Source organism: Sinocyclocheilus grahami, unplaced genomic scaffold, assembly GCF_001515645.1.
Source record: "Sinocyclocheilus grahami isolate Dianchi unplaced genomic scaffold, SAMN03320097.WGS_v1.1 scaffold209.1, whole genome shotgun sequence".
Taxonomy (NCBI): Eukaryota; Metazoa; Chordata; class Actinopteri; order Cypriniformes; family Cyprinidae; genus Sinocyclocheilus; species Sinocyclocheilus grahami.
The window spans coordinates 2012509-2024688 of NW_015505388.1; the positions used below are offsets into that span (position 1 = coordinate 2012509).

At 37.1% G+C, this 12180-nt stretch overlaps 1 protein-coding gene across 2 annotated transcripts in view; it reads left to right on the plus strand.

Annotated features, from left to right (window-relative positions):
- Positions 1-288: 288 nt before the first annotated feature.
- The window catches only part of ankrd44 (ankyrin repeat domain 44), a 21792-nt gene continuing 9900 nt past the window's right edge, over positions 289-12180 (plus strand). The window contains exons 1-12 of one of the 2 annotated variants that reach the window (XM_016286432.1): positions 289-717; positions 5084-5167; positions 6500-6578; positions 6922-6992; positions 7208-7408; positions 8813-8900; positions 10239-10381; positions 10483-10695; positions 10781-10859; positions 10943-11057; positions 11146-11228; positions 11969-12086. In XM_016286432.1, coding sequence (XP_016141918.1) covers positions 691-717; positions 5084-5167; positions 6500-6578; positions 6922-6992; positions 7208-7408; positions 8813-8900; positions 10239-10381; positions 10483-10695; positions 10781-10859; positions 10943-11057; positions 11146-11228; positions 11969-12086 — 1301 coding nt within the window. In that variant the 5' untranslated portion in view covers positions 289-690. The remainder of the gene's footprint in view (positions 718-5083; positions 5168-6499; positions 6579-6921; positions 6993-7207; positions 7409-8812; positions 8901-10238; positions 10382-10482; positions 10696-10780; positions 10860-10942; positions 11058-11145; positions 11229-11968; positions 12087-12180) is intronic. The other variant, XM_016286434.1, reaches the window with a different exon arrangement.

The window sequence follows — 12180 nt, forward strand, 5'->3', positions numbered from 1 at the left end:
GCAATGACGTTCCATCCTAATCTCCTCGAAGCATCCAGTCACACATGCTAATTTATATTCATGAAATTGTAACATGGTTAATTCAGTATCGTTAGTCCGCAGTGGGAATCGTTCATTGGTCATCCCAACAGCGCCCACTCTGACAGCGTTTGCCTTTTAGCCAATCTGTTGAAAAGTTGGGTGCCGTATTAATATTCATAAACTAGGCCTTCGCCATAGTAGGATCACGAAATTAGCTAGGGGGGAAGCATACAAAAAAACTCTGACTTCCTGTATTTTCTTATAAGGAATGAATGCATTACGCAGAACATAAGCTAGAGGGATATAATATCTGAAATCGATATCACTGTGGATGCCATTGCCTGTAAATGCGGATTGTTTACAGCAGCCTTCGCATCCTTTCCTCCCTCCCCTTTTCCTCTTTCCCGGAGCGCCGGAGCGCTGGTGGTGAGGCAGCGGCTAAAGCTGCTCCTGCTGACCGAAGATAGCGCCTGCAGAGCTGGCCACGGCCGTTACATCACCCCGGGCCCCTGGAGGGTGCGATCCACAGCAAAGCAGGAAGCAAGCTTTTGATGCCACATCGTTGTGCAGCATCACCCTTCCGTGAAAAAAGCGCACAGCCACTTCTGGATTTGATGAATCTTCACCTCCAGGTTTTTTCAGGAGTTTGGATGTGCAGTTTCACATGATATGGCTGTTATTAAACTAGTCGACCAGGTAATTGCACAAGGTTTTTTGAAGGCACAGTATATTTTTGATTGCAAAATGATCAGTTTATTTGGAGGATGGCGTGCTGCTTGGATCAAACTGAGGGATTTGCACATTGTTTTCTTTTTCCAATGAATGCACAAAATACATAATGTGATGCTCCATATATGCTTGCAGCTGAAACTGCATGATGTATGTGCAGCATATGCATTGCATATTAAAAATGCATGACAGCACATATGAGTGTGTTTAATGTGCTCATGTCTGTTTCTGCTGTCACGCATTTTGCTCAAACGATATCATAGTTCATGTTGGAAGTTTCTCGTCTTCCTTAAAGTCAAAAACAGATACTTGAGCAAGTCGTGAATCTGATACTACTTTGGAAATGACTTATAAGTAAGTGCTGCACTTTACAAGTTAAATATTATTTTTAGTGTATGATTAATAATTTGTGTTTTACCAACACCAGTGTAAGAATATCTTTCATATTTGAGTTTAAGTGAGATAAAATAGTGGTGAAGTAACAAAGTGAGTGTTGCTCTCATTTATTGCATCATTTGTGTAAGGAACATTATCTGCTTTCATCTAGAGAGAACAAACTTCCTGCTGTCTGCTGTAGTGTGTCATGATGCTGATGATGTTGATACGGCTCCTAAATCTAATCTGCACACCATTACAAGTTTTGAGAAGAAAGCATCCCAAATTCATGATATCATTATCAGCACACCTAGTCAGATTTCTGTTTTAACTAACTAGTGTAAGTTGCATACCAACACAAGATTGAGCTCCACCCAGTTAAAGCTTAGATAGTCAAGTTCCTTTTCACTGTTGACATCACTGTTGTTCACTTATTTGAAACTTTTGTTGTGACAATAGCAATAATTTAGTTTCAAACTAAGCTTTTGTGTTTGCAATGTAGTATTTCTAGTTAGTAAAAGACTGAATTCACTGTAATCTGATTTTCATTGGTGATATATTGAATGTTACTACTATACTTCACAAATTTGAAATGACATGTTATATCTTTTGATACTAGTTAACTCCTCTAATTATTAGTTTTTCATGTCTCATTTGGTGGGCACAAAGTGAGAGCATTTTTTCAGTAGAGTAGACCTATATTTCCCTAGCAGTCATGTGATGCCCTCATATCTAGACACGATTGCATATTTTCTCGGAAGTTGTCCTTGCAACAAGTAACTTGATGTCTATCAGGGGCCCCATGGACTTCATGTCAGGGTCGAGAAGATTTTTGAACTGTGAGACTGTAGAGAAAGTACTAAATCTTTGCACACTACATGGTTGAAGCAATGTTTCGGATTCAAACATGTTCAGCTATCGACAGCTTCATGTTGTTGATTGCCACAGAAAATGCCAACTCATCCCTAAATTTGTAATAGCAAACAAAAATTGTGTGCACAGTAATGCATTTGCAAAAATGGCAAGAGATTCCAGAGGGCTTAAAAGCAGAAGTTTGCGGCTCATATCTTTGATAGAGCACATAAATTAATTTGTTCATACAAAATGTGTGTATACAAATGCACTTAAGATATTAATCAAGCATGTTTAATTTAATTTATTCTTTTTTTTTACATTTACTGAATTGAGTAAAATTTCTAAAGACTGTTCAACAATGTCATTAATTGCAGTAATTTTTATGTATTTAGTTTTTCTCATAATCTCAGGTATGCTGTCAACTTAATAAAAAGTAAATATTTAACAGAAAGTATGTTAACAATTTGTTTTAGTATAATGATGATATAAAGGGCAATTATTTAATTTTGGAAAGGAAAGCATTTATTTAGCTGTTCTAATATTAAATTGTATATTTTAAATTCACAGTGTAAATGTATTTTTATATTTATCAGTGGGGTCTCTCACAAGCCCCTTAGACTTCCATTAAAAGTGCATTCATGTAAACTCATGTCTTGTTTGTTTTACAGACTAAGACACAAGTTGAAATGATTTTTGGTGTGGTATTTAACACCTGCCCCAGAAAGTGTCACTTGCATTAAACCCAGGACAGTTATTTAGTTGAAGTTAATATGTGAGACTAAGTGTTCTGAGCGTCAGTAATGTTTACCGGCATTCTGGTCTTGTGTACAGTTTGATTTCCATACTTTGCCCCAAAGAGGAAAGGAACAGGAAGTTGTTGAACCTCAGCATTCCCCTCTCATGCTTTTTTGTAGTCTCAGAGGGTTACGTGACACAAGTTCAGAGCACCCGAGAGGGAGGAAATAGAGGATAGTGTATTTACGCCTTACACATATGTCCATAAGTCTTTAGATACTTCAGTTATGCATTTTGTATATTTTTACCCTTCAGAAAACAAAGTTTAGATTCTTTCAGTTTAGATTTGGTCCAGAAGAGTGTTTTAGAGCTTACTGTGTTGTTGAAGACATACATCTTCACCAAACTCAACATAACCCCTGAATCTGATGATTTGCAGAATGTATGGTCTATCTAAAGTTGTGATGTATGAAATAGCATCAGATATTTTCTTCAATATTGTGATGGACATCTGAGTGAAACAGATTTTCAAAAAGAAAAAAAAAACGTTTTGGTTCTATCCATCAGTTGTTGTTTGGATGGAGGCAGATCTGAATGTGAATTTGTAGTCAGTTGTAAGTTGGACTAAACATTTAGTTGGACTAAATGTTTGGAGAAGTCCATCGTACGTCAGCAGAGAGAAGTCTGGTGTTTCAACGGAAGATCACGTTATGATATTTTGAGATCAAAAGTGATGATAAAGACATTTATAATGTTACAAAATTTTCTATTTCAGATAAATGCTGTTCTTCTGAACTTTCTATTCATCAAAGAAACCTGAAAAAAATCTACTCCGCTGTTTTCAACATCATAATAATAAATGATTTTTGAGCAGCAAATCAGAATATTAGAATAATTTCTGAAGGATCATGTGACTGGAGTAATGATGCTAAAGCTCTGCTTTGAAATCACTGGAATAACTTATATTTTCAAATAGAAAGCAGTTCTTTTAAATAGTAAAACTATTTCAAAATGCTACTGTTTTTGCTGTATTTTGGATCAAATAAATGCAGGCTTGGTGAGCAGAAGAGAATTCTTTAAAAAACATTAAAAATCTTACTGTTCAAAAACTTTTGACTGGTATGTTAGCCTATAGTTTGAAGTAAAAAATATTAATATTAATAAGGAGAGTCTGAGATTTATTTGACAGTGATTTCACATTTTTTGTTTGTATGAAGGCTAAATACCAATAAAAGGTGAACATTTATTTATTTGCGCCATTTTTTGAATAGTTTTATAGGAGTAGGTTTCATAGAGTTGGCAAATAAATTTTTCATAAGTTTGTAGGTACAGAGATCTGTTGTGGCCATTCTTGGCCGTTTTTATGAGGCTTTTTTAATAGTGTTCATATCGATATCGGAATTATATCATATCGACCGAAATTAAGAAATATATCGTGATATAAATTTTGGCCATATCGTCCAGCCCTAGGATGGGCAATTGAATTAATTTTATTCCATTTCCTAAACCCAAACAGAACAGAGCAAAATGTCCCTAAGCATTCAACCTCAATCCCAAGGAAGATGAAAACGTACATTTTCTGGTTGTCATACTCTCATTAATTTACAATTTTCATTTGCTTAAGCAGAACGTTAATGTCGTCTTGTGCTTCAGAAAGGTATCTCTGGCTAAAACTAGTTAATGTTAAAGTTAGTGAGTCCATGCTACAAACCTAACTGTTCTCACGTCATGTACAGTGTAGGTCAAAAACACATTAAAAAAAGGTCTACATTTCAGTGCCTCTCCATATTAAATGCGGTACATGAAACCTGGATGTTGTCATCTGCCACTTGAATAGTGGTCCCTTTGTGTTAAAAAATTGATCTAAAACATCTTGGGACAAGGTTTTCACACTGATAGCTGTCATTGTAAGACAGTTAGCAACTCTGTTTGTTTGTCCGAGTAAGCAACAGTAACTAAGGGGGTTGGGGCTAACCGATAGGTCAATTATAGTGGATCCAACTCCGTTTGTTTGTCCGAGTAAGCAACAGTAACTAAGGGGGTTGGGGCTAACCGATAGGTCAATTATAGTGGATAGCTGTACATGAGCATTTGTTGCTACTGTAAAGCAATCCACCCTTTTCACATAATTTAATACCCACCCACCAAATTTACATATTCCCAGAACAGACGTTTGAGGGTGAGTGTGGGAAAGAAACACAAGCCATTCACCTTATTAGAACTTATTGTACTATCAGAATGATATTGGAACTGATATTTCAAGGTAAAAAAAAACTTACAGTTGCTTTAAGTATGAGCAATAGCAACAGTGATACTTCATGCTTTTAATCCTAAAAACCATGTTTAAGTAATCTCTTGTTTTTCACAGCCACCCCTTGTCCAAGCCATCTTTAATGGAGACCCCGATGAGATTCGTGTCCTCATATGTAAATCAGAAGACGTCAATGCACTGGTATGGATCAGTTTCTTTTATTCTTCTTCTCACATGACTATATCTCATCTCTTTGTTTCTTGCAGCACAATAGTCGAGGATTCCAATGCACAACAGCCAGAGATTTATATACATTTGTCTCAGTAAAGGCAACAGGACACAAAACAGTTTTCAGGGCCATTCTTCTTCCAGAATATTTATTTATTCTACTTGTCTCTCTATGTCCGCCCTAATGGCTCCAGCAAGAATTAGCTCGCTGTCCAAATGTTTTATAAAGAGCCACTGGTCAAGCCAAGATTTCAGGCTGCATGTGCAAACAGGTTCAGAGTATGGACACGTTGAGATGTCACCACCGCAAGTTTGTGAGCACATTAGTACACACTGACATCTCCATCAGTGATTGTAAAGAGCCAGTCAATGCTCTTTTGTTGTGGATTACTTGCAATGATAGGCAATCATCATATTGCATTCAGAAGTGACCATGTCTATGACCAATTCTCTGCAAAAACTCGAAAATGTTGAAGGTTTTGGAGTTTGAAAATAATGGAATGTACTGTAAAGACCACATTAAATGGTTTGACAGACACAATTGTCTTTCTAGTGTTGTTGTAGCCTATTTCCTATTGAAAACAGGAAGTTGGGGTAAGACATATCGAAGGGCTCATCCATTTTTTTTTAAATTAGCCATTAGCGTTTTGTTTATGCCCCAGCTGGCAAAATATGATTTGTCAGTTGCTCTTGTTAGGTTGTTGTAGATGGTATTAAAGGAATATGCTGTCCTTTTTTGGTTAAAAACCTTTATACATCTCTAAGTCCAAGATACACTACTATTGAAAAGTTAAGCATATGTAAGAATTTTTTTGAGTAAAATTAATCCTTTTATTGATCAAGGATGCATTAAATTGATCAAAAGTTACAGTACAGATACTTATAATGTTAAAAGATTTCTATTTCAAATAAATGCTATTCTTTTAAACTTCATCATCAGTTTTTTAAGCTTTCGTCAAAGTATCCTTTGAAAATAACGTATCATGCCATTGCATATGAAAATAAATGTTTCTTGAGCACCAAATCAGCATATTAGAATGATTTTTGAAGGATTATGTAACCCTGAAGACACTGAAGAGTAATGGCTTCTAAAAATACAGCTTTGCCATCACAGGAATAAATTACATTCCGAATGTGTATCAACTCTGCTTGTCGACTTTTAAGAGTGCACTAGCATATAGTTGGGTTTAAAGCTAATAGACATGGAGTAGAAGACTTCATTTTGATTAGATTTTTAACAGAATCTTTCCATTTTCTCTGTCCATGTGTCTGACTCTCCAGCTGTCTTTGTTCATTCTCTCTCAGGACGCTGAGAAGCGAGCTCCCCTTCATGCAGCAGCCTTCCTCGGAGATGCTGAGATCATAGAGCTCCTCATTGTGTCAGGTACAGCTGCTCTTTTTCTCTCTCTCTCCCTCCATTCCTTTCCCACCTCCCTTCCATCGTACATTTACAGCATCTCATATAAAATAAATGACGTTAAAGTCTTTTAAAGGTATAGTTTAGTAAACAGTACAGTACAGTTACTGTAAATATTCTGTCAGCGTTTATTACATTTAATTCCAAACCCCTGTGTTTTTTTTGTCGTATAACATAAAGGATGGTTTGGAGTAAATGATGACAGAATTGTCATTTTTGAATGAACTACCCCTTTACAAATACAGCATATAGAGCCCTTAATTTGTTGAGGTTATTATTGTTTGATGTTTCTTGTACTACTTTATTTTAGGGTCACGGGTCAATGCCAAAGACAACATGTGGTTGACTCCACTCCACAGGGCAGTGGCATCACGTAGCGAGGTGGGCTTAGTTGTTAAACACACACTCATGTTAGAATGTTGTGTAATGTTGTCATGCAGCAGGATGCCTTTATAACAATGCTAATCATATGCAGCAGCTCCTGTGTGATTATAATAGGATTTTTCCAACACTGGATGCCGACTGGTCAATTGTATTGCAGCTGGCCTGAAGTACACGATATAGTGTCATAGTTGTTATGTTTTGCTTACATCTAGGATGCGGTTCGAGTATTGATCCGGCATTCTGCTGATGTTAACGCACGGGATAAGAACTGGCAGACTCCGCTGCATGTTGCTGCCGCCAACAAGGCCCTGCGCTGTGCTGAGGTGATCATCCCGCTCCTGAGCAGCGTCAACGTTTCAGATCGCGGGGGACGCACCGCCCTGCATCACGCCGCCCTTAATGGGCACACGGAGGTACTGCAAGTTGAAACCAAAAATTGTTGCTTAGTTCATAGCAATACTATGGAGCCCCAAACATGACATGCGGGAAAAAGTGTGTGTGTGTGTGTATGTATATATATATATATATATCTAATATCTAACTAATTATTTTGCATGACATAATAGTAAACATTTTTTTTAAATGTAATTATTTGTTTGAAAGTTTAATGTAACCCAAGACATGAGGAAATAGTGCAGCTACTGTCTTTCAAACATAATGTAGTTTGACATCTTTACCACTTGGTGTCAGAGTTGCCTCCTTTAAATTTCTAACTGAATAAGTACATTTGATTTGTGTTTTACCTGTTTGAAAGAGGGATGTTTGCTATAAATTCCCCATTCATCATTATTTTGTGCTTATGTGCTTATTCCCTGCTTATTTATTTATTTTATTGTTATTCGGTGAGAACAGTTACAATCTTTGTGAATAATGCACACAGGATCATATTGAAGGTATAATGAAATATTACAAATGATATTTTTCACACACACACACACACACAGACACACACACACACACACACACACACACACACACACACTAATTGCAATGATACAATGATTATGGCATTTTTAAGGTAATTTAGAGGTTTTATCTGTGTTGAAATATGAAATATTTAGAATTTAACTTATTAGAAGTACATAAAAAAAATAAAATAAAATAATATATATATATATATATATATATATATAATTATTATTATTATTTTTTATTTTTTTTTGTATCCACAAATTAAAAATTCATTTTCTCGTTTTGTTGCCATGTTTTACTAATTTGCTCCTTCATTTTAGTAAATCCTGGCCATGATGTACTAATTAATTCCCTCGTTTTGAACAAATTAATTATTTGTGGGAACAAATTCTTCATTTGCGTTCATTATTTAAATAAAACGGGGGATGAATACTAAATCGTGGCCACAGTTGAACTAAAATGAGCTTCTTAATTGGTTGGAGCAAATTATTAAGTTGTGGCCACAATAAATATATTTTTGCCCGCATGTCATGTGCCGGGCTCCGATCATGCTTTATTTCACTGCAGTCTAGTGTTAACAAGTGTTGCACATACAAAGACTGAGACAGTGACGGCTTTTAGATACAAACTCACATGCCCGTTGAAACACTTAATTTTCCTGCATAGCATTGTCAACATAACTAGAATTTTCTTGTGCTCTCAGCAATGCAGAATGGTTTAGAAAGTCATTATATAAACTGTGACACAAACACGCAGCACACAATAAGAGCTTCAGGAGCCCCATAATTACTAACGCATTAATGACTCATGCTTTACTGCCTATTGAGACTGACACATGCATTTTCTCCTCCATTTCTCCATCTCTTTCTTATCACTGTTATTTAATTTCCTCTTTCTCTTTTCAGATGGTTAGCCTTCTCCTGGCCAAGGGTGCCAACATCAATGCCTTTGACAAGAAAGACTGCCGTGCTCTGCACTGGGCAGCATATATGGGTGAGGAAATGAAACTTTTAACTGTGACGTGTATGCTCTGTCTTTTACAGTGGAAAGCAAAAGGAGTTGTTCACACTGCTGCCTTCCATTTCAATGCAAAACATGAGTTACTGGGGACTGGCAAGCTCAAAAAAAGGACATACATCACCACTCCAGTTGTCCATACTAATAGGGGTGTACGATATGTATAGTCTACCGTAATTGTTGTAATGATGTTCAAGCTGACATTATCAAGTATGGCACTCACTTTGCAAAAGCACACCCTGAGACTGAGATAGATATTTAGCATTTTGTTACTGAAAAAAATCATTTGAGTGCATAACCCATTCATTAAGACATATGCTTAGTTTCTGAATGAATCAGCCATTTTGAATGAGTTTTGAAGCTGTTTTGAACAAATCTTTTTAATGAATGATTCACTGATATTTAAATGCTACGTCAGAAGCAGCTTGTAGTCATCTATGTAGTTCAAAAATGGATTTGGTTTAAACTGGTTTCATTTGATTGGTAACAGCCCATAGTATCTTATCATTCTAATTTAATTTATTGATTAAATGTAAGAATTTTACATGAAAGATTATTACATTTAATAAGGTTTGAAAAAAAAACTGCCACTATAAAGGTAAAAATTCTCCTGGATATCAATTTGGGGGGCAAATATCACCCCTTTAAAATTTCCATCACTTCTGTGAACTAAACACTAGCAAAAAATACACTCAATAAAATATATACATTTTTAATGATCATATTAACAAGATCACAAAAAATAATTACATACCATTATTTGGCAATGTTGTATTCCTGTACATACTAATTATGTGCAATATTCTAAGTCTTCTAAAGACATTTGCTCTTACGAACATTCATATTGTTTTTTTTTTCCTCACTCAAAACCATTAAATGGCTTCAGAAAACCTATGCTATTATTTGGCAATGTTGTATTCCTGTACATACTAATTATGTGCAATATTCTAAGTCTTCTAAAGACATTTGCTCTTACGAACATTCATATTGTTTTTTTTTCCTCACTCAAAACCATTAAATGGCTTCAGAAAACCTATGCTGAGACTTATGTGAAGTCATATGGAATAGTTTATGGTGTTCTTTTGTTCTATTTGGAGCTTGACAGACAATAGACACTTTATAATTTTGTTTTATGGACAAGAGTCAATATTCTGGAAAACATCTATTGTGTTCTACAGAAGTGAGTCACATGGGTTGGAAACAACATGAGGGAAAGTAACTAATAACAGAATTTTAATTTTTTAGGTGAATTATTAATTTTATCTCCTATATCTGTGTTGATGTGTTCATAAGCTTTTCTCTGTACTCCTGCAGGTCACTTAGATGTAGTGTGTTTACTAGTGAGTCAAGGGGCCGAGATCAGCTGCAAGGACAAGAGGGGATACACGCCTCTACACGCAGCTGCTTCCAACGGTCAGATCGCTGTGGTGAAACACCTGATCAGCCTGGCCGTGGAGGTACCCAGGATGCAAATAGATACATATAGGGAAGGATGCATGGGGTCATGGGAAAAACATCTAGTTTGAGCTGACTATTATATTGCATGCTTTACTTATAGATAGATGAAGCCAATGCCTTTGGGAACACAGCGCTGCATGTGGCATGTTTTAATGGACAAGATGCAGTGGTCAGTGAGCTGATCGACTACGGTGCTAATGTCAGTCAGCCGAATAACAAGGGCTTCACACCACTCCACTTTGCTGCTGCGTCCACTCATGGTGCCCTGTGTCTGGAATTCCTGGTCAACAGCGGAGCTGATGTCAACGTCCAGGTATGTCTATCTAGGACCAAATATGGACAGACAGTCCAAATCCTGTGTGCTGTACGCTAGTAAACATTTCCTGATGTATCCTCAGAGTCGTGATGGGAAAAGCCCTCTTCATCTGACGGCAGTTCATGGACGATTCACACGCTCCCAGACACTCATCCAAAACGGTAGTCTGCTAAAAGCTTACTTTTCCCCTGTGACTGATTTGCATCATGTACATTTAGAGTTCAAGTGTGTGTTTCTGATACAGGTGGAGAGATTGACTGTGTCGATAAGGATGGAAACACTCCACTGCATGTCGCTGCTCGATACGGCCATGAACTTTTAATAAACACTCTAATCACGAGTGGAGCTGACTGCACCAGGTTTGACTCTGTCTTTGGATCTTTATAAATAAATCTTGCTAAAACATCATTACTTGTTGTTTCTGATATGCTCTTTTCTTCTCTGCAGAAGAGGGGTACATGGCATGTTTCCTTTGCATCTGGCCGCTCTGAATGCTCATGCGGACTGCTGCCGGAAGCTTCTCTCCTCAGGTACCGACTACACCACCAAATCAAGCTACAGTTGCACTACCTTTATATAACATTGAAAACCTGGTGGAAACCATTTTTGGTAAATACAAAAAATGTTGTCTATTTTGAGATTAGGAAGGGACGAAGTACTGAACCATGAGATACCTCTCAAGTTGATGTGACTTTTCCTCTTCATAAATAGCAATTTATGTTAAAGGAATGCTTCGCAACCTTTTGTAATTAGGTTTATTATGTTGACTTTGAGTTAAAGATCTTTTGTCTCTGAATTGATGGGCATGAATTTTCCTCACGTCTCTTTGCTTAGGTCTGGCATGTCATGTCTGTGCATTCTTAACTCTGACTCTTGATTGTTGGTTTGTTGTTTTAGATTGTAGATGCTATATCTGTACTTTTGAATTGTTCTGCTTGGTTGCACACATTTGTGTTCTCACCTCTGTGAGTGATGTGTGTTTGTCTTGTCTACCTTCTGTGCACTGTCTTTGTTTTTCCTGAACTAACATCCTTTCTCTCTGTCTCTCTTTTTTTCACACTGTCTCTTTTTGGACTCCTCCCCCACTAGTAAAAAAAATATATAAAAAATTATATCTGGCCCCCGCTCCCTTTTTGGCCCCCCCCCCCCCCCCCCTGTCGTTCTTTCCACTCCTGCGATCTGACACTGTGGCTGTCTGCGTCTGAGTGTGGGGACACTTTTGTCCTCCATGCACGGCATCCTTCCTCCCCATACTTCCATTCCTCTACAGGACGGAGTTATAGCATAATGTCCCCTCTCAGTAATGACTCGGTCCTGTCTGCAGGCTTCCAAATTGATACACCAGACAACCTGGGAAGGACATGTCTGCACGTCGCAGCTGCGGGCGGGTGAGTCTGTCTTGCAGATCTGGAAAAATGTGTCTGATCACATGGAGTTGTGCTGGTGTTGGCTAAGCTTACTTTATATATATATATATATATA